The sequence below is a fragment of the Semicossyphus pulcher genome, unplaced genomic scaffold, assembly GCF_022749685.1.
Source record: "Semicossyphus pulcher isolate SPU_LCO1_2020_fin unplaced genomic scaffold, fSemPul1.0.p SCAF_5, whole genome shotgun sequence".
NCBI classification, from domain to species: domain Eukaryota; kingdom Metazoa; phylum Chordata; class Actinopteri; order Labriformes; family Labridae; genus Semicossyphus; species Semicossyphus pulcher.
In genome coordinates, this window is record NW_027211726.1 from 21,965,514 (window position 1) to 21,987,700 (window position 22,187).

Genomic DNA, 22,187 nt, shown 5'->3' on the forward strand with positions numbered 1-22,187 from the left:
ATTGGCCAGTAAGTAGGAGTCAGGATTGTTGTTGGCTTTTCCTGGGAGAGATTACGGCCGACCGCAGTGATGAGAAGACCGGTTCTTTTAGGTTAGCTGGTACGTGTTGTTCACCCGCCACTCTCTCATCGGAGATATGGGGAAGAAGCGAGCACCGAGTCCGCTACTTCTTTAGTCTGATAAATAAACAAATGCGGTCAGCCACCAGCACAACAAGAATTTCCTCTGTGGGAAAGTTAAACTACCTCATTCACCTGGTAATGAATCAGCCACGGCTCATCCAAATACAGTCACTTCTGGCTCCAAACGGCGGCGGCCATATCTCGAAATCGAGGTTTCATTTATGCAGTCGAAAAACCAATGGGTGATGTCATAGTGGCTGTGTCCATTATTTATACAGTCTATAATTGTATCAATATCACCTAATGCAGCCTCATCTCTGTTTACAATATCTGAGTTTATGTGTGTGTTTGCATGCTTAAGGCACACACATACCAGAGAGGTTCCCAATAATGAGCAGGAGTGACGTAGGTGTAGAACTGGCAGGAAGGATTCTCAGTACAGGTCCTCTGACATGCCTCTGCATCATCCGTTAACAGATCACTGAGGTCAGAACCATAGAAATCTACTCCGATGAAATTGTTCTTAGCCCAGTATGAAGGAGGAGAGAAACAGGGTGAGACTTCTACAACAGTCAAAGTAAACTGACAGGATAGAAACATTGATATAGATCAAATTTCTTCTTATATGTGTGAACAAGGGGAAGCATTCAGCAGCTAAGAGACAGATGCTGTCATTTCAGACCCGGCCAGCCCCACCTGTCTGCCTCTCTGCCTGTAAAGTCACATCACCTGCCCACCCCCCTCACTTACTTGTTCCCCATTGCTTGATTATCTCCCAGTACATTTAACGAGTCCACTGTCACCAGCTCTCTGCCAGGTTGTCTTTGTGCTTTGTTAGTTTTTGGACCCTGCTCGTATTATGGATTTTGCCTCTGCCTGACCCCTTTGATTTTATTTGTCTGCCTGGACTTTGTATCCTTGTATTTTTGTTGTTGTAAGTAAAGACTTTATTGATTCTACCTTGTGCTTGGTTTTCGTTTGCCTCTGAACTGTGACAATTACAGATAGGAAAATGGAAAAACTGCTAAAACTGTCTTGACTCAGAAATTGCTGCAACTATTGAACAGACTGTATATGTTGAAGAATAAGGTTTAATGTGGAACAAAGGAAAACAGCGAAGTTAGCTTTTATATAAACCCATAAACATGTGTGTTTCTCTGTCATAATGTGTGTTATATTCGATAAGTGGTACATACTGTTGTCTTGCTGACAGGAGCGTGCGGGTATCCCCGATGTGACTCCATCTTTGGCTTTCAGCACCATTTAATTTGGATTGTTCTTCAGGTAACACGTAAAGTTACCGCTTGACACATCATGAAAACAAAACTTTATGTTATGTTTGACGTTGGAATATAAGCTCATTCACAGTCTTGCCAGAAATGAGATGAAAGGATTGACATTTGTTAGCTTAGCTTAAAGAGTGGAGCTCAGAAACAGCTCAGAAAGAGTTGTAGGTAGGCATTAAGTTATAGCCTATAATGTACTTCCACTTTTTGTGCATTTAAAGTTAACACTACTGCTACTGACTTATGTTATTAAAAATATCTAATCATGTTGCATACCTGTTATAAGAAAAGTAGGTACATAGTGGATGAGCAGTGCACAGGGCGTGACAATGTTCAGGAGAGGCAGCAGGCACAAAAATAACTTTGTCTCACATGCTGTCAATACACAGAGAAAACTGTGAAAAAACATGCAATGCACCACAGCCTGCAGGATGCTTCTAAAACCAATGCTATGTTGTTTACTATGAGTGTGTGTTTACCTGTGTCAGATTGTGAAGTGAATATTTAGTGGGAGAATCCAGACACTAAATGATTCCCTGTATTTATCACAGGACTCCTTGGCACAGTCCAGGTGAATTTAAGGTGGCACTTGTATCTAAAAATAGATCTAATAATGTTATATTGGTAGTGACTGGTATGCCATCATTTTTTATTTTTAATCAGACTAAACTAGAGTGAGAGTGAACACTAGACAGTTGACTAATCTAAGGCCCTGTTTACACCTGGTATCAACATGCGTACTGAATGATGAGATCACAAGTGGACAGCCCTATGTACAGTTATTAACACAACCAATGTGCATTGAGCGTGCACTGTGAGCTGATCACTCTTTCAATTCCCACTTAAAGTCTGTTTGTTAAATTGCTAAAGACTAAATTGCTACAATGTTGCATTTTGCCTCGAGTTTGGTTTGTGTTCACACTGTAGCTTTTAGCAGCAGACCAAAAGTTTTGATGTGTGAGGAAACTGCTCTCTGATTGGTCGGAATTTTCACATGGGCAAACCCCCTGAAGTAAACAGAGAGAGAGCACACTCCTCAATCACACTCAACATGATCGCAGACTTTAATGATTAATGTCCGAGTTTTTTTTGGTTTTTTTTACTTTTAACCATCATTGTTCCACAGTTCACTGAGCAGTTTGAATACCTCCGTATTCTTGTGCTTTTCCACAAACATTTGTGAAATTTTTGGTCAGCCCATAAATCTATTTCCTCGTCGCTCCCCCACGTCTGTCCTCTACTCATCTTGCTGCCTGGCTGCGTGGCTGTCTCTGCAAGTGTCAACATCTGTTAACTACCCACAATGCAAAGTTTTTTGGTTTGCTTCCTGTATTAGGTCCTATTTTAGGTCCGATTATGTTCTCACCTGTTCAAACCAGACCGTGGTTAATTTGTAAACGGACCAAGTCCCGACTTTCCTAGCAGTCAATGGTCTGATGGTTTGATCCCATAGACTGTCTAAAAAGATGGACGACATGACAGCTCTCTAAAAGTGAAGCCGAAACATTTCGGGCGCCCTCTGCTGACTGGCTGTAGTATAGGTCATAAAGCCCGCCTCCACCATGTTAACAGGTGGGACATGGGTCAAACTATAAAATCAAAATACACGCCCGATACATTTTTCTCAAACATGGTTTCTGTCATTATAGCTAGTTATTATCATGCTGATTTACGTCCAAGTGTTCATTTTTCGGATAAGTTTATTTTCAATTAGTTATTTGATGCTGTCAAAATGATGATTGACAGTTCTGTTGACAAATTCGGCTCCTGCAGCCAATCAGTTCCGGGTGAGCAGAGCGGAGGACGATCCGCGAGTGGAAACGTAACTAAAACAATCACTACAGTCATTGAAGTTTCCATACCTGTGAACGTTAACCTCAGACCAACACAGAGAAGCTGTTCTGCTGTTAAACACGCCGGCGTGCGGGATCCTTGCTGTTTTTTCGGTAAGTTAAGTGTGTGTTTGGGTTAGCAGAAGTGGCTACGGCCGCTTCACTCGCCGATCTCTACTGCGCAGTCTCTGGCTCCATATGAAGTCGCCATCGCAAGATGGCAGCGCCTATCACAGGGGCTATTTTGGCATCAATTACATACAATGGGAGCAGATGGAGACGCGTTGTCCATCTATATATACAGTCATTGTTTGATCCACACCAGAGTTCGAATGCATGTTCTCACGTGTCCAAATGAACCGGACTTTCCAAGTTAAGTCTGAAAGTCCGGAGCAAAGCTGTCAGGTGTCAAAGCACCCTCAGACCACATTCAGAGGGGGTCTGGGTCACACGGCACAGGAAAGGGATGTGATCCACAAGTAGTTTTCCATAGTTTATAACAGTGCAGCGCAGTTAAAGGACTCAATTTTAGAGAGGACGCAATTTTTCCAGTATTTGTGCAAAGCCCACTATAAAGCATAAACTACATCTCCACATGCATGGAATGACATGGTCAAGATATGTGACCCGTGAGCAGTTCATCATAGTGTATAATTATTAACTACAAGGCTGTGTATGACTAACTGTAATCATATCAGTCTGCAGACAGTAGATTTTCAGTCTGTTTACAGAGGGAAAAAAGGAAAAGAGATGAAAACAGAGAAAAGAGAAAGCAACTGAGGATAAGAGACGCAAAAACTGTAGGCTACGACAAAGATTTAAAAAATTAAAGAAGTGTATGCCCACAATTTATAAGGCATAAATACTCAGCTGCAATTAATAGTTTGGCAGAAGTGGTATAACAGCACCCAAGCTCATCTTGCTCAAATACCTGTACAGCCAAAAGTTCATTGCCAAATATTTGCAATTCATTCAGCCAAAAGGATGTGCATGTTTGTCCCAGGCAAGGCAAATTACATAGCCCCATAGCTCCATGTACATGAAGTGAACATTGAACACGTGATGAAGCCAGTTGTAACCCAGTACACATGTTAATACCAGATGTAAACAGGGCCTGCGATGTGATCGTTTCTCAGCACGTAGTTAACCTATTCATTTTAAGTGAAATACACTTCATGCCTGCTATACACTGTGAGGAATTATAGTTTACGTTTCTGCCATTTCTTAGAGGCCGGTTTAAGCTGGTTTCCATTGCCTTCTAATTACAGCACAGCACTGACATGAAATTCAAAGTACTTTGAAAACAAAGTGACATCATCCCCTTTTACCTGTGCTCTGGTGTTTCAAAGCTTCCATTGAAAAATGTGAAGAATTGACAGAAAGGGTCATTTGTGCAGGCTCTCTGACAGCCCTCATAATCTGATGTAAACAAGGTCTGGTAGTCTGCCCCAGTAAAGTCCACATCGATGTACACATGAGACAAACAGAGTCAAAGGAGAAGTTCTGTATTATTAAACCTGGGCCCTATTTGTACAAATGTGTGTGTCAAAATGACTCATAGGAACAAAAACGGTCCAGTAGATAGCCTCTGCCATAGCCGCGATACAGCTGCAATGGCTGTAACATAATCCAGGTGCAAATGCACGCGATCAAGTACGTCCACTAAAAGTGCTTGTTTTTGCCGCTGACAGGCTCAGAATGTTACTCCCGGTGTCAGACAACATTACGGAAATTATCCCGACAAAGATCTTTTTTTAAAGAGTACAATCCTTTTTGTGCAACCAGAAACGGAGACATTTCTATGTAAAGAAATTAGATGCATGTTAATATGTTAGGTCAACTTACTCGATAGATAGTTGCATGTTAGGTCCCTGTGGTCTTGGCCGCTTCCTCTACCTCTACTACCACCCGCAGGATTTCAGAGTGAAACTTCTCCTTAAGCGAGACTTCTGTTTCTGGTTACATAAAAAGGATCATGCACTTTAAAAAAAAAAACTTTTTTAGGCATAACTTCCGCAATGTTGTCGAACACCTCGAGTAACAATCTGAGCCTGTCAGTGGCAAAAACAAGCACTTTTAGTGGACGTACTTTGATTGGGTGCATTTGCCCCTAGATTATGTTGCAGAGGCCATCTAGTGGACTGCTTTTGTTCCTATGAGTCATTTTGACACACAAATTTGTACAAATAGGGCCCAGGTTTAAAAATACCAAACAAATACCGTACCTTCAAGGTGATTGTCATTATGAATTACTATATAGCTACTAGTCTGAAATGGTTATATGCCTACCAGGGTCTGGGTTTCAAGCTTTAAGAGAAAACCCAGAGGTCACACCCATTAGTTTTTTTTGAGCTCTGTCCCCAGACTTGAGGTAGCAGGAGAAGCGCCTAACAAAGAGAGATGCGGTTTTGAGTCAGCAATCAAAAAATAAACCAGGCAGGAAGGCAACAGTTTTTGACAGGAAAATAGTACCTTAAAGTCGAGGTGACATGAAATCCTTTTAGATCACATCCCCGCAAATAGTGTGCATCTATTTGACAATATAGGCCAAAAAAACCACAGAAAATCAGTTTCTTCGTATTATTATATCAAAATCAGACCATTTTTTCTTCCTGTAAAACAAAATATCACGTGTGCTTATGTAAGCTAGGACCAACCAATTTCAAGCAATCAATCTGCAACATTTAGCCGCGGAGCACAAAGAACGCTCGGTCAGTTAGCTAGCTACTGCGCTGTGGAGAACGTCTGTCTACACCCACTTCTCGACGATCAAATCAAATCTCTCTAATTATATGTCCCGCCTGCACGTCCTGTTTCACTCGGAAATACATCACTATACGGAAGCTAGATACTCTTGAAATGCCGTTTCAGCTCAGAAAGAAAAGCTTCAGAATAAAATATTTCATTGAAAATATTGAATTATCAGACTCTGATGATTTCATTAGGGTCTTTTTTTTTAAACAATTTTGAAAGACTGCATTGAGAAACACATATTGCATAATGCAGATGTTTTCACAGATTAAAGCTGGTTATGAAACAGACTGAAATGAATTCAGATTACTCTATATGTCCTACAAAAACAAACCAGACCATCAGCAACAAGATTGATTATTTCTAAATAGTTATTTTTAATGCCTGAAACTGCTGGCGGGGGGTAGGTGTCGGACGGAGCGATTAACTGCACGCTGCCTTTGTTTACATTTTCCAGGGAAAAAATTTAAAGTGAGTGATACATATAACTGTAAAAGAAAGCAGGAAGAGATTTTTTGTTAAAATCCACCACTAATGTACAGGACAAAATCAGCAAAGAGATAAGATATACGGTTTTGTCCACAGGGGGCGCCAGAGTCAACACAAACCAAAGTTCCTCACAGGAGCTTTAAGTAGTTCAAATATTGTCGCTTTTAATTAAAATAAAAAGTAATATTTATAGTTATATTTATTTTCGGACCTTATGATGTGAAAGAAGTCGCAGGAGGGGTGCTGGGTGCACAGCAGCTGACAATGTTTTGGATCAGGAGAGTGGAGAGATTGTATTAATGTTCCGTAGAAATTTACATTTTCCTTAAGCTCTGGATTACATCCTAAAGAAATGGAAAAGAAATACATTTTACCACATAAGTAAAATAGACAAACATCAGCCACAAACAAACACAGCATATTGCATGGGGCTCTGTAATTTATGTCTAAGAAGCTTGGTATGTTGCAATGACATTTTTTTGGGCTGTACACAAAAGTGATGTGTATTACCATGACTCATGGAGAGACCACAGAGGTAGAGCAGACCCACTAAAATGAATTGGATTTTCATCTTCTCAGTTTTAAAGCCAGTGAGGACTCCTCGAGCACAGCATCAGTCGGAGAAAAGCTTCTGCAGCTGCAGGTTTGTTTTTTCAGTCCCCCCATTTGTACTCCTGAACTATTGAGACAACTGACTGTTTACTCATTTACCAACTAGTTGGCATCAAGCCTGGTACAGTCTGGCATTAAAAAACATAAAAACAACTTACAAAGACAATAAAAAAGAAAGGGTGTAAAAATCTAGCTTAGCATGCTTAGGCTGTTGTATTAAACATAAGTTTTAGCTAAGTGTGCAAGATCATGCTGTAGCTGTATGCAAACTCTCATAACCTGCTGCTGTGAACTCTCTGCTGTCACCACACGTCTCTCAGGGCTATCGGTGCTTTCAGAGTCCACGTGAACTTAAGGGAGTGACTTAAGGTTTTGCTGTTGTGGAGAAATGTTTATTTTTTAGGAATCATCAACAATTAGGTTCAACCATGAGCCAGTATTTTCCGGTTTCAACCCTCATTGGGTCTTCCTCAGTAATGTTGTCCATCTTTTCTATGGTCTGCAGCCTACGCTTAATGTTTACATCTTAAAACCTTGAAATCATTTGCAATACAATATTTGAGCTTCCAACCCTTCGGATGACATCGCAGTGAAACAGCAGCTGTGTGAATGGTCAATAAAGGTAAATACAGTTGAACAAGTGTGAAAATGTTTTCAGTGTAAAACAGGCTTAAATAATTTAGGAGCACTGGATGGGTTTTCCCACTGGAACAGCATCTCATCTCTAGCAAGTCAAGGACCTGCAACTCTTTCACACACACAGGATGAAGAAGGACGCCAGTGTTTGTTTACTGACCTCTGCTGTCTAAATAACATAAGTGCAGGAAGCAAGGAAGAACTGCAGTAACTACTGTATAATGACACTTGATATCTGTGGTATAACATTTATTTTGATTATATATTCATACTGAATCTTTCCATTAACATGTTCCTGTTAACAGTGGCCTAAAATGGGTCTTTGTGAATCCTGACTTTTAAACCACTTAAGCTTGTGACAACAAACACGAGTCTGTTTTATTGCTTTAAGTTTTTCATTTTATTCAAACACCTCTATGTCTGTGTGTGTACAGCACAGTTCCTCTGAGTGAAGCCGGACACGACGTTGCTCAGTTTGGTAACTTTAGGAGGAGAAGGCATAGTGATGACACGCTTGAAATAGCAGCGGCGCCTGGAACATACACACACACACATACACAAAAAAAAGCATCTTAAATCAGCACCATCAATACAGCTGTCATCAAACTCTAAAGTGAGGCACAGTAGTGTCTGATGATCATGTAAAGTGTTTCATGACTTCTATGTATTATACAGAGGCACTGAGAGGCAAGTGAGAAAAAAAATCTGGAAATGCATTTTAAAAGTAATACCGTACCAGTAGTCAGGGTTAAAAAAGCTTTCATTGACGTAGGTGTAGAACTGGCAGTTAGGATCCTCTGTACAGTTCATCTGACACGACTCTGCATCATCCATCAGCTGATAGCGAATGTCAGAACTTCGGAAATCAACTCCTACCAGAGCTTGCTCAGTCCAGCCTGTCAGCAGAGAGAAGGAGTGTTTAACTAACTAACATGTAATACATAAAAAATGAACTCAGAGGTTAGAAAAATAACCGCCCAAGTATGCTGTGTGATTCCAGTCACTGTTATATTATATCACATAATAACCAAATCTAAAATAAAAGTGTTCATGTATACATGCAGTGTTAGAGGAAATGGCCTAGGTTTGGTTTATCTTCTGAATTTAAATGTTGGCTTCTTATCATGAATAAAAAGATGAAACATGACAACAGCTGCTTTGGTACATTATGTTTTTAGACGTCTGGCACAGTCATACATCCATCCATTATCTATACCACTTATCCTGTTCAGGGTCGCGGGATGGTGAAGCCTATCCCAGCTGTCATTGGGTGAGATGCGGGGTACACCCTGGACTAATTGCCAGTCAATCACAGACAACCTTTCACGCTCACTCTCACACCTATGGGTAATTTAGAGTCACCAATGAACCTAACGAGCATGTGTTTGGATTGTGGGAGGAAGCCGGAGTACCCGGAGGGAACCCACACATGCACGGGGAGAACATGCAGACTCCATACAGAAAGGCCCACTTTGACTGACTGGGTCTAGACGACAGACATCAATTCTAATCTAATTTTAAAAGCTGAGAAGGAATAGCAATTCATTATATTGTTGTTGAGACATTACACTCAACACAAAATCATGCGATTACCCCAGTCATGAGAATAAATCATTTTATAACCATGAATCTCTGTATGAATTATTGTGCCAATCCATCCAGCGAATGTTGTGACTGCTTACATCGTTTAAAGGAAAAGAGAAAAATACACCATGAAGCCCATTTAAAGTAATAAATTGTGTCTGATGTGTTTTTTCTGATCAATATGTTTGATTACCTTGTAAAAATTGAAATTTAGTAATTAGTAGAAGTAACGTTAACATTAGAAGTCAGTCGTCAGAGTTTGCAAATTTACGATGGCGGTTACAGCTGACTCGCGCATCGCCGAGATGGCCGCCATAGATGGCACATAATGATATGCATGGCGTCACCCCGTCCATTAACGGGATTGGCTCCTTAGGTTTGTGTCGTCTCAAATCTGCCAGTCTGAAAACGTGTTGTTCAGCCTGTCCTTGGTACACTGCAGTTTAAAAGCAGACAGGCCCAGCCATGGAGATGACTGCTTATGTTGTCCCTGATATGTCTTGTAGCACATGAAAAACACCACATGGAGATGTTTACAAGGTTAAAGCTTGATTTTCACTGGAGGGGGTCTTCAAGTTATTGAATTAATCCAAGTTAATGAGTTGGGTGATCCATATACGGACAATAGTTCAGTTGCTCTGTGGTCTGTGATGGTCTACTGGGAGTGTGTCTTCACTGAGTTTAAATGTTGATAAGTGGTACATACTGTTATCCAGCTGACAGAAGCGTTCTGGTAGCCCAGATGTGACTCCAGCTGTGGCCCTGGTCACCATTTGATTTGGGTTATTCTTCAGGTTACAAGTGAAGCTTTCACTGTAATTGAGTACATTTAAATAAGAATGAATAAAAGTATGTCTTCATTTTGAAATAACATTAAATAGCTCGAGCAGATTGGACTGAAAAGGAAAATGTTTGATCAAAATCTCGACAGTTTATATGCTATCAGGTAAAGTGCCTGAACATCAAAAACATTAATACAACTTTTTTTTTTATATAGGACAAACTTTGCATTTCTTTTAACAAATAAAGTTACATAAATACTGAAAGCGTTTTGACAAACACACCTGACAAAAGCGAAGTAGGTGCAGGATGGATGAGCCGAGCATAACGCCTGACAGTGTTCAGCAGAGGCAGCCGGCAGCGCCAGCAGGTGGTCTCCTGGAATGGAAGTGCTTGGAAAAAGCTTGCCCTGACACACTGCAACAAACATAAGAAATAATCACCTTGCGGTATTTGTTCTTATGTATTGATGCAAAGTTATGCTGAGTGTGTGTGTACCTGTGACAAAGTTTTGACCCATTTGTACTTTGTGGGAGAATCCAGACACGACACCAACTTTCGCTTCGACTATAGAAGTCGTAGGTATTGTCCAGCTGAATTTAAGGTGGCACTTGTACCTGAAACAGAACAAGAAATAACATATTTAAAGAAATGTTGATTAATAAAACCAGACACCCACAGATACTACCAGAAACTGTGATGGTAATATGCATTTTTTATTTTTATTTTATTTTTTTATTTGGTGATGGTCTTATAGTCTTGGTTATAGTCTTCAGTTTAGGATTTCAGGATAACTTTTCTTGTTGCCTACAACTCCATAAGGTGTTAGAGTATCTCACATACGACAAGTTTCCATCTAAATTAAAATCATCTAAATTTACAGAAAAACGGCAAAAGATGTCAATTTCTGCTACCCTTATGCGCATACAATACGATATGATGTATAAATATAAGGTGTTGGTTGATGGTCATAAGCATTGAGTGGAGGGCACAGCAATATGACATAACTAGAGGAGCACCAGTCAAACCTCAAGTGGTTTAAAACATGTAAAAACATGATGTAGATATTAAAAGGTATTTTTTGAGAGAAACTTTAAAAAATATATCATAGTAAATCATTTAACCACATTTCTGGTTGTGGTCTCACAAGCATATTAACAAACAAAGTTGTTAAGCTACACACTCAAGTGTACAACATTCTTACATAAGCTCTTTGTGTTTAACATTTGCACCTGGCATCCTGTCTCCAGAAAATAAAAGTTTAATTTCCACTGTAATGGAATAAATAGTTTACCTGATATTTTCTGGTGTGAAGACATCATTGACAAAAGTGAAGAACTGACAGCCAGGATCCTGTGTGCACGCTCTCTGACACGCTTCATAGTCGGCTGTGAAAAAGAATCTGTAGTCTGCACCAGGGAAGTCTATGTTGTGATACACCTTAGACAGACAGGGCTCTGACAGACAGACAGACAGACAGACAGACAGACAGACAGGGCGTTAAAAGAAAAGTGTGATTGTGTATCACAAATCACAATGCTTTTGATTATGGTTTTAAGTTGCTTAGCACCTACGGGGCTCTGGGTTGCAGGATTTGAGAGAAAAGCCTGAGGTGACGCCCAGCAGAGGAGTCCGCTTATTGGGCTGTCCAGAGGAAGTGGACTTTAGGTAGCAGTAGAAGTGCCTGCAGAGAGGAACAGATTGGGGGGGTTTTTGTTTTAAAAAAGGGGCTGCTCCTCCGCTGCTCCTCCGCTGTCCTAACCTACGTCAGCAGCGTGCACCTGCTTTCAAACACGTTAAGGCCTCATAAGGTCAGTCCTTGTAACACATTGTCCACAAAAGCGCACACTGACCTGATGCAGTCAGCCACATACTCGGTTTTGACTTAGTCTTGTTCAAAAGATAATTTGAGTTTTTGCAAGTCCAAAAAATATGTCCCTTTTCATATAAACATATATGTAGCCCACTTAGTACTAGTTTGCTTGGTTTGTACCTCTGATCTCTGGTCCAGTCTGGCCGCACAAAAGTAAAGAATTGGCAGGAGGGGTGCTGAGTGCAACGTTGCTGACAGTGCTCGGCGTCAGGAGAGTAAAGAAACAGTATGTCTGTTCCTGGGAAATCCTCATTCTGCAGTAACTCTGGGTTACATTCTGAAGAATAATACAAAAAAGCAGACACATTTACAACGCACATTAAATACATCCTACTAGATATAAAGTAGTACATAAGACAAATGCAGTAAGTCCAGTAACTACATTATATATTGTAACACATATAAAGACATATTACCTTGACTGAAGCAGAGGCTGCACATTGAGAGCAGACCCACCAGAATCAAATATGTTCCCATGGTCTCAGTTTTTAATTTTAGAGTCAGGACTGAAGGTGATGAGCTGGTTCTGTCGCAGCAGACTGGCCAAAGGACTCTTTCTCATCCCCTGAATTTGTATGTCTGATCTGTTTGCACAGCCTTTTGTTGACACATAAGTTGATTGGCCCCTACTTACCTCAGTGCAACAACCTTTATGCAACCAGCGACAACAAAGCGAGGTGATATAGCGCTGCAATTTGTTAAAAAAAAAAAAATTTTGTTACTTTATTGCAGGTTTTTACATACAGGTTATCAATTTCTTCACTTATTTTCCTGCCACATTTATAATTTTCTTCTGTGTACAACCAAAGTAAATTAAGGTTTTGCTGTTCCACTCCGTCTACCTCAGCAGGCCGGGAGTCGAGCCTGCGATCAGCGCGTCGAGGACTGTAGCCTCTGCCTATGGGGCACCTGCTCTACCACCTGAGCTAAAGCAGCGGCCCCATCTATCTCCTTGACCCATTTACTCCAGATTTTTTTTTTATTCTTCTGCTCTGTTCTCAGCTTAAGCTGCAGTTTGTTAAATGAACGTGAATATTTAGTTCCAATATTAAAGGTCGGCATTAGAATATATCATATGCCTTGATTATTATGTCTTCTAACCTTTACAACATTTAAACTTAAGCCATAGCTGTGCTTCAAATGAGCTAAATTAGAAAGCCAGGCTGATCATTCACATGTTCATCCAGCATCAAATCAAATCGGACTTTGCCAGTGTTGATAAAAACATTAATCTAAAACGTTGGCCTCTCTGGTCTGTTGGCTGTATCAGAGTCCAGATTTACAAATCAACATTTGGACGTTTTAGCACCAAGACCTTCAGACTGTTTTTCTTTTTGCTGTGCTGACCGATGTTCCACCTCATAGTGCCACAGAAGTTCCTATATACATTATGTCAGTGATCATTATGTCATTAGGTTTTAATCCCAGGGTGGAGGATTAAATGGCTCTGTAAGGTTCTCATAACAAATAGTCCACAGGGACTCTCATGTAACCTGATGATTTAAAAATGTCTCATTATTGACTTGGCATGAAAACATTAGAAAACCCAGAGCTCATGTCCTGTTTGTAGATTGTGTTCAAGCCTAGGGAGTTAAAGGTTCAAAGAGCAGAATGAGGACAGTAAAAGCATCGGCTGTTTAGTTTAACGACCTCTGCTGTTAAAAACTGTAAAAGTGCAGGAATGAAGGTAGATGGGGATTTAACCTCAACTGCTGTGCCCAAAAATGGCATACAAACTTACTTTAAGGGGCCGTTTTTTATGTATAAATATCATGGAATATGAACCTACTGGTACATAGAAATATCATTGTCTTCTGAATACAGGCCTCTGAAGTATATTCTAGGCATAACTGGACTAAAAGAGATTTCCAAGGATACAGACTTTGATCTGAATAAAGCACCCAAAGCTGACTGTCAATTTTTATTTTGGTTTGCAGCATACAACATATCATTTGCAGATTAAGTCTCAAACAATCTGTCAAATATTAACCACAGTAAAAAGCAAATGCACATTCAAAAAAATGCACACAGCTAGAGTAGTGCAAAGCAAGAAGTGGTTACATATTACACAACTGAACAGGAAAAGTGTGTCGGCAGATGAGTGCTTGAATCTTAGACGTCCTTCAGTAAGTCTTGAGTCTGAGGGTTCTCCAGCCAGGTAGGAGGCCAGGTGGATTTGATGCTGGGTCTTTCCTTCAGACAGTTATAGTAACCTGCCAGTTTAGGGTAACGCTCCTCACATAACCTGTAGGAGAGAAAATTTGGTGTGACACTCACATAACAAATTAAATGTTTCTTTGTAATACACAGGTTACATGATTTTTTTCTTCAAGCAATTTAGTCATTTACAGTAATTTAAAACGCATACCCAAAGCGGAAGAGATAGCTGATGCTTGGATAAACAGCCACATCAGCCAGGGAGAAGTTCTTTCCAGCCAGGCAGCAGCCTGAGTCCTAGAAGACAGAACGAAATATTTAAGTCCTATTTAAATCCACTCATTTGCGGGTGGGCAAATCCGATAGACACTAGTGTCAGCTGCTGAACCGAGTAGTATCATTTGCTAGTCACAGATAAAATGTACAAACATGTTAGTTGTGACAGATGGTTATTCACACTAGCTAAAACACATTATTCAATGGGTGCCTTTAAAGGGGAGGGTTACTGTTGGTTATGTGCTGCACGAATTATTGGCTTGGCGCAGTGACTTCCTGGTTCAGCCAGCACATAAAGCAGTGCAAAACTTAGCGTATTTACACTTTTTACACCACACTTTAGGGGGATTTAAATAATAGGATACTTTGTTATAATTAATTGTCATTTTCATTATCGGTGGTGGAAGGCTGATTTGTTCAGCATTAGACAAACAAAGGCTAGCTGTTCCCCCTTGTTATAAGTTTGTGCGCTTAGCTAAGCTAACCAGCTACTGTTTGTAGCTTCATATTTACTGTACGGACACAAGTGAGGTATAAATCTTCTCATTAAACTTTCAGAAAGATTATATACTAAGGTAATTTCCTAATATCTCGTATTTTGTGTGTCTGAGGGTATAGTGGTTCATTATATTTTCATGTGTACCTTGCAGGTACCCTGCAGGTATCCCTCCCACAGCTTGACCTCAGCAGTGAGAGCCTCCTTGTTTCTCTTGATAGCAGAGTCGTGTCTCTCTCCCTCCGGGACCTTCCAGTTGTAGTAGATCACATTGGCTGAAAAAAGCAGACACAGATATTCAGCGGTGACGGCTACTCTCGGCCGTGTTAAAGATTTATCAATAAAATCTCTCCACACATTTTACAACATCTCCTCCCACATTGTGCTTTGGCTAACTGCTTTCTTTTCCTCTGCAGCTGTGGGTGGGGTCAGTTGGGACATTATTATGTAACATCTGTTGAAGGCACTCACAGTGGTAAAAAAAAAAGGAAGCTTAAAGCTGTCTAAAAAATGTCTACTTCAGGGAATGCATTTCTAACAATGCAGGAATGCAGCTTCCTTTTTTCCAGCTCTTGACAAAAGTATCCTGTCTCATGACTTGAGCTTTGCATGCAAGATAGTCTGAGCATGTGATCCTTGGTGGGATTAACATCTGACCTCTTAACATTGCTACCTGTTTAAAGGGGTGCACCATACAGTTAATGCATAGTTCTTTGTCTTAATTGTGTGTATGCACAGCTCATTAGTGTATGCCGTGTGTTTTGAACAACTCAGGCCTCTTGGGGAGGCGAAGCAGTTCATGTTGAGCTTCCTCTGAGGAGTTGGACTGAAGTCTCAGCGGTTTCAATGTGGCAGTGCAGTGTGTGGTGTTGCCAAGAGGACGACCTCTTCGTGGCAACAGCATCAGCTAAGTCATGTTGGTATTACTAAGAAAAAGCTTGAGTAGCGAAACGTAAATGTAAGGACCGTTGATTGTCAGTAACTTGCAGAATTTGCAGGGTTAACAGCATGTCTTGTCAGCTTTGCACATCAGGGTTGACATACCCATTTTGTCGTTGAGCGTAAGAGCTTCAAACATGCGCTGGTACATCTTTGCCTGCTCTGCTGGACAGTCGGGGATCAGCTTGTTTCCCTTGGACTTGAACTGACTCTGTTGTTGGAGACATGAAAAGAGAAGCTATTATGAGCAGCTGCATGAAGCTCCGGTTTCTGTTGCTGTGCGGCGTATGGTTTCAGACGAGGCATTGTTTAACACAGAGCACAAGGAGCCCGCCTAATTATTAACTCCTTGGTGGCAGAATGAAGCATAAAATTTTAACAAGGTCCAAGTCTTACCTCCAGGTACATGCAGGCTGCGTAGGACTCATTCAGGACCTTGTCTCCATGTTTGAAGGAAGGGAGCTGTAGTGAAGATAGAGCGGAATAAAAAGTTAAGGTTGCATCATTATTTTAATAGAAAAATAAATATAAATTCATGCATATTTGTAAAAACAAGGCTGACACTTTTATTATAGTTAATGGAGGGTTTAAAGTGAACTCACCTGTCCCCTGGGATTCATTTTCATGACTTCTTCAGACTTGTGCTCCATTTTCTCAAAGGAGAGCATTTTTTGGTTGTATCCCTGCAGGTTCTTCTCCTCCAGAGCGATCATCACCCTCCAGCATGGAGGAGAGCCGGAGCCCCACAGAAGAGTCATGTCCTTGGCCATGTTTTTAAGAGTGATCTGCTACAACTGGCAGCTGCAGAGGTTGTAAATGGTGGAAGGAGTGAAGGGTGAAGCGGGAATGTGCGTGTGTGCCTGGTTTTATAACAAGTTGTGGCCCTCTGCATCCGGATTGGAGGAATTTAGCCCCATCCCATTTCTGTGTTATCAGCAGAGCTCCGTGACTCAAGACAGTTCAGATAGTTCACACCCGATCCAAGCACATTAACCCCGCCTTCTGTTAAAAAAGGGCAACAGGGCGTCAAAATAAAAGTCTGCACATTTTAGTCACATTAAACAATTTAAATGTAAGTTATCGCTTTAGTTACTTATTTCCACATGGATTAGAAAAAGTCGTATGTGAGGTGCATTGACTTCTCTTGCTCTGCATTAATACTCTTTGGTCTCACTGGAAAATATATGGGTCAGAAAAACATGACTCCAAAACTTAAATAGTTATAACTCCTATAAATGCTATTCTAAACAATAATATAATAATAAATCTAAATAAATAATATATTCACTAAAATCGCTAAACAGGCGGTTTATTGTGAAAATGTAAAATCCTGCTGATTCTTTAAGTGTATATACATCTAATATATTAGTTGTCATCACAGAATTAAATGATGCTATTTCACAATCCTTTTATGACCTAACACTAACATGGCATTTCAGCAAACATTAACCTACTTATATAATGTTTCTGTATTGACCAAAGTCAATCTTATCTTGCTTCCTCATTATGTATTTCGAATGATTGCTGCCGTGATTTACTATTTTATGTTCATGTCATCCTGATATTTGACTGACAACTCATCGTGACTCAGCACTCTTCCCTCACCCCTGCACACACACAGAGAAAAACAGTTCTGGCACCATATTCAAATTAACAATGACATCAGAGCTGAATGCAACAGTCGACAGCCGTCTAATGTTAAAACTGATAATTACATAAAATGTGCAGTTTCTTTGTTCCTCTTCCTCTGAGTCAGTATTTAAGCTCCAGATGCCATGCACTCAACTGTTGCCATAAACACAACAGTAAATTAAGCTGTGAGCGGAAATAAACCGCGGACCTGTCGTGTATTTCACAACAGTTTGCATTCATTGTCTTCGATAGTTTGGTCTGCAGATGCGTTCAGAAAAAACATCTTGTTGAACAAAAGAAACGTGCAGAAATCACATGGAAAGCATGTGGTTATTCTGAAGCCTCTTCCTTCATGCAACATTTGAGAAAAGGATTGCATAATCATTTCTGCACATTTAAGGAACAATCCATGCAGAGCATTGACCCAAATTAATGTGTTTTTGCGTGAGCGCACTGTTTTGCCCTCATCCTCGCCCCTGGGAAATTGTCTCTTCATCAGACTGCAGGCTTCTTTGTTGAATTTGAGTGTCTGCTGAATGTGCTCAAGTCTGTTTAGCAGCCTTATGCTTGACTAGCATGACGTTAACCTTTTGTTAGCAGAGCAAGAAGGACAAAAGCAGTTGTGCTTACAAACAAGTTTATCATGTTACACTTCTTCTGCTTCACATGCATGTATCCAAACATAAAAATAAAAGATGTGTGGTTTTAACATCTATGATTGCTTCTTATTAGTGGATTTTAAGAACAAGTTCAGCTGCCAAAGATGGGTTATGTTATTGGAAATATGATGCAAGTCAACCAGATACATGTTTTCACAGTTCCTAGAGTAAATAGTCTTATTTCTCAGTGAGGTTTTGATAGTAGATAGTGAGCATTGCTGTGGCGCGAGTACTAGGTTTGATTAAGCAGCCCCGTGATGGTTATTTTATGTCTTCCAAAGACAACAGCAACTGCTCCTGTGATCGTCAGCTGATGGTGCAGAACAGGAGAAGCCTGAAGTCCATGCACGGGCCCAGGAAACATCCAGAACGTTCAACAGGTGTCTGATAAAAGGGCCAAGATTAGAAACACGAAGTCACTTTGCACAACTTTCAACTCGGTTAATACACTACAGGTACTCCTGATAATATGCAAGATCTGAACCCAAGCATGTAAAATGCCTCTGTAAAGCAGCTGCAGGAGTCCTATTTGTTTATTAAAATGATAAAGACCAACAGATTCGTGCACGGGATGCAGTATTGAACCAGTGTAATTATGCAAAGTCACGACAACACAGGGTTTTTCAGATACCTTTATGCAGGGCAATCTGGGTTTGGCACAATCATTCAAACAATAACAGCACAGGGTCATGTCCTCAAAGACGCTGCCCACGTCTTTTTTTTTTTACCTGATACTGAAAGTCTTTGCTCTACTTAGTGTCAATATTGCTGTTCATACAATATGTACTTTTTATTTTACTATGTAAGCTTAGATACATCTCTTTATTATTCTCACGCATTCAGCAGTCACATTAGTTTATTTTTTCTTATAAGCCTTCAGCCGGTACTATAAAGCAGGATATGCTGTTAGTGAGGCAACTTGATGATTGGTCTTTGGTTTTATAAGGACAACAGGTGGGTCACTTTTTACCAGGGTTATCTGATAACTTAACACACCTAACCGGCTCCAGAGCAGGTTATGTTTGAGATATGAGATCTACCTGTACAAAAGCACCTGGGTGGTGAACCTGCTTTGTAGTACAGGTTTCAGGTTACAATGTAGTGTATGAGGGCAGTATATAGCACATATTTACTGTAGTGGAAGGTATTCAGTACGGCTGCTGTTGTAGTAACCCGTGCGTTTATTAGTCAACAGGGATTGATGTTAGATGCCATTTATGTCTGCACAAAAGCTTCTATGTTAACAATACCACAATTTGCCTGCATCCTATCTATCTCAGCCTGCAAACATCACATGTTGCATAGTTTGACACAGCATGTGTTTTGTCAGATGGTTTCTACAGTCAAACATTTGACAGAAACAGGACAAAGAGAAAATCAAACTTAAGTATTAAAGTTAGCTTAACAAAAAAATATGACATCCTTTTTTATGTTTTTGCAACACTTATGAACAGTATTTAGAGCATACTTGTATTCTCAGCATTTCTTCCCTTTTTAAAGCCAGAAAAATAAAAGCACAGTATCACATTTTACACTGTTCTTATAGGAACCAGAAACCCAGCAGGCTGACGTGACAGTGAACACTGTGAGAGAATCTCAGACATCTTTGAGTGTGTCTTGGCCCTCTGGGTTCTCCAGCCAGTGTGGAGGCCAGCTGGCTTTGATGCTGGGCCGCTCCTTCAGCAGAGCGTAATACTCTGCAAGTTTGGGGTAACGCTCAGCAGACATCCTACAGAACACAAGACATTTGAGCTGCAGTGTCACAAACATGTGTCTTAGAGAAAATGCTAAAGGCTTCTCTCACTTACCCAAATCTGAAGAGAGTAGCAACAGTTGGAAAAACAGTCACATCTGCCAGTGAGAAGGACGGCCCAGCCAGGTTAGAGCCGGAGCCCAGCTGGAAAGAAAGAGGTGCAAAATAGTAAATAGATATTTGTACTTTAGTATGTGTTGAATTTGTGTTTACTGTACAAACACTACCTTCTCCAGGTAACCCTCCCAGAGCTTGAGTTCAGTGGTAAGAGCCTCCTTGTTTCTCTTTAGAGCTGAGTCATGCCTCTCTCCTTCAGGGACGAACCACTCATAATAGATAACAGCATCTAAAAAAATAAGAAAAACACACATTAAGATAGGTAGATAAGATACGGCTGGCAGTCACACAGGGTGTGAGTGTAGTATTTTTATACTTTAACAATTTATGGTTTACAGATCAACTTGCATAATTCATTTTGTATTGTTTATCTTCTGAAAGCGGGTCACAAGTGAGCAGTTTCATTAAAAAAACATTTAAGTCTCCAAACATATTTGTTTTTGCAGTGGATTAATACACATTTGTTGTAGAGAGTGTATTCTCTTTTATTCATGAGTTAATTTGTCTTACTGAGTTTTTCGTAGAAGGTGAGACCCTCAAACATGCGCTGGTACATCAGTGCTTGTTCTACCTGGCCGTCTGGGATCAGCTTGTTTCCCTGGGACTTAAACTGACTCTGAAATTAAAGGACAAAACACACACACAATAAAGAATTCTTACACTTTATAGTGTCTGTAAAATTGAATGTTGAATGGATAATTTTCAGTTGTTGGACACGCTCACTCACCTCCAGGTAAAAGCAGGCTGCGTAGGATTCATTCACGATGACATCACCATGTTTGAAGGTGGGGAGCTAAAACATCCAACAGGTTTAAATGTGAGCATGTAGGCTGTTCATGGGTTAACGGGTTTTAGCGTTATAATCATATGTGCTGTCTTAATGCTAATGCTACTGGGAGCTAATTAAGGCAAGCTGCCTAGCTGAACGAAGACTCTTGGGGAGGAAAAAGTGGCTTTCCACAATGTGTTTTGAGACAAAATATGGCGGTTAACCAATTTCTTTTTAGGAATTGTGCTTTGTTTAGTGTTTCTAAAACAGTAAGGTTAAAATTTTACAAATATTTAGTGAAAATAAGGGGTATTTAGTGTATTTGTTCCCTTTAGTTGCTAAAGCAAATCGCATAGCCCTGTACTTGCAATTGACACATTAATTAGGTCTTATTTACTGGTCAAATAGCCTAAATTACCCATAATATAATGGGACTTTTAAGGACACTTGAATTATTGTACTGACTTCGGCATGCTAATAGCAGGCCTACACCTAATGGAAAAACCTAATCCCTTTACTTTGTCGTTGTCGCCCTCTGCGGCTTGTTTGTGTGAAATGCATTTGTCAGTAGCAGGAATTCTTTAAGTTTAAATTTTCCGGGGAGAATGCTTGACGAATTTAATTTAAGCCGATTCAAAATACACATCAATATGATTCGTTTAAAGATTTCAGTTATGTCAGGAAGTAAAACGATTGCCCGGTCAGCTGGAAAACTTTACATAATAGCATGTTTGGTGGCGTCACCTTAGAGAATCACAAGTCTATTTAGGTTGTTGTGGGGTTGCAAGTTGCGTGCGCCATTAGTACAAGCTTTCAAAGTAGTTACACGCCTATCGCAACGACATTTGGGAGAGGGAAATGCAGTGTTTAACTTGCATTATTTTAAGGTTATGGTTGCTTCAGCTAGTCCCTACCTGTCCCCTTGGATTTATGTCTAACACTTCTTGAGACTTGTGCTCCATTTTCTCAAAGGAGAGCAGCTTTTGGTTGTATCCCTGCAGGTTCTTCTCCTCCAGAGCGATCATCGCCCTCCAGCAGGGAGGAGAGCCGGAGCCCCACAGCAGAGTCATGTCCTGGGCCATGGTTATAAATTTAAGAGCCTGGAGCTTGATTGTCACAAACACTGCCACAAAAGAGACTGACTCAGTGCGCAGAATGAAATGAATTTCTTCATTCGTTTCACAATTCAAGGAGATATCATACTATATTAAATGAGCGTGTTGCCACCTAGTGGTCAGGAGTAGATACTACACAGTATCCCCTTGCGTCTTTTCCTCAAACCCATATTTAAAAAATAAATAAATAAAATACTCTAGACGAAATTGTAAAAAAAAAAAACATTATTTAAATTATTTATTATTTCAAATTTGTCTTACTAACTTACTTAAGATTTAAAGTGACTTCCAGATAAACAATAACATGTT

The 22,187-nt window shown here is 40.2% G+C and overlaps 3 protein-coding genes across 3 annotated transcripts; all 3 read right to left on the reverse strand.

Moving 5' to 3' along the window:
• Positions 1 to 8,142: 8,142 nt before the first annotated feature.
• LOC138609430 (coagulation factor XI-like) lies at positions 8,143 to 12,442 on the reverse strand. Its single transcript, XM_069682076.1, has 9 exons — positions 12,382 to 12,442; positions 12,086 to 12,242; positions 11,667 to 11,776; positions 11,387 to 11,549; positions 10,591 to 10,709; positions 10,377 to 10,509; positions 10,019 to 10,125; positions 8,465 to 8,624; positions 8,143 to 8,260 (listed from the first exon to the last, which is right to left on the reverse strand). Exons 1-9 carry the CDS (start codon positions 12,440 to 12,442, stop codon positions 8,143 to 8,145), a joined length of 1,128 nt encoding a protein of 375 aa, XP_069538177.1.
• Positions 12,443 to 13,873: 1,431 nt separating this feature from the next.
• On the reverse strand, positions 13,874 to 16,681 carry LOC138608538 (glutathione S-transferase A-like). The gene is made up of 6 exons (XM_069681149.1): positions 16,436 to 16,681; positions 16,230 to 16,295; positions 15,939 to 16,044; positions 15,042 to 15,169; positions 14,334 to 14,419; positions 13,874 to 14,210 (listed from the first exon to the last, which is right to left on the reverse strand). Exons 1-6 carry the CDS (start codon positions 16,601 to 16,603, stop codon positions 14,078 to 14,080), a joined length of 687 nt encoding a protein of 228 aa, XP_069537250.1. The 5' UTR covers positions 16,604 to 16,681; the 3' UTR covers positions 13,874 to 14,077.
• Positions 16,682 to 18,743: 2,062 nt separating this feature from the next.
• Positions 18,744 to 21,906, reverse strand: LOC138608630 (glutathione S-transferase A-like). Its single transcript, XM_069681203.1, has 6 exons — positions 21,678 to 21,906; positions 20,722 to 20,787; positions 20,505 to 20,610; positions 20,105 to 20,223; positions 19,933 to 20,021; positions 18,744 to 19,853 (listed from the first exon to the last, which is right to left on the reverse strand). The coding sequence occupies exons 1-6, from the start codon at positions 21,843 to 21,845 to the stop codon at positions 19,721 to 19,723; spliced, it is 681 nt and encodes a 226-aa protein (XP_069537304.1). The 5' UTR covers positions 21,846 to 21,906; the 3' UTR covers positions 18,744 to 19,720.
• Between the last annotated feature and the right edge of the window lie 281 nt (positions 21,907 to 22,187).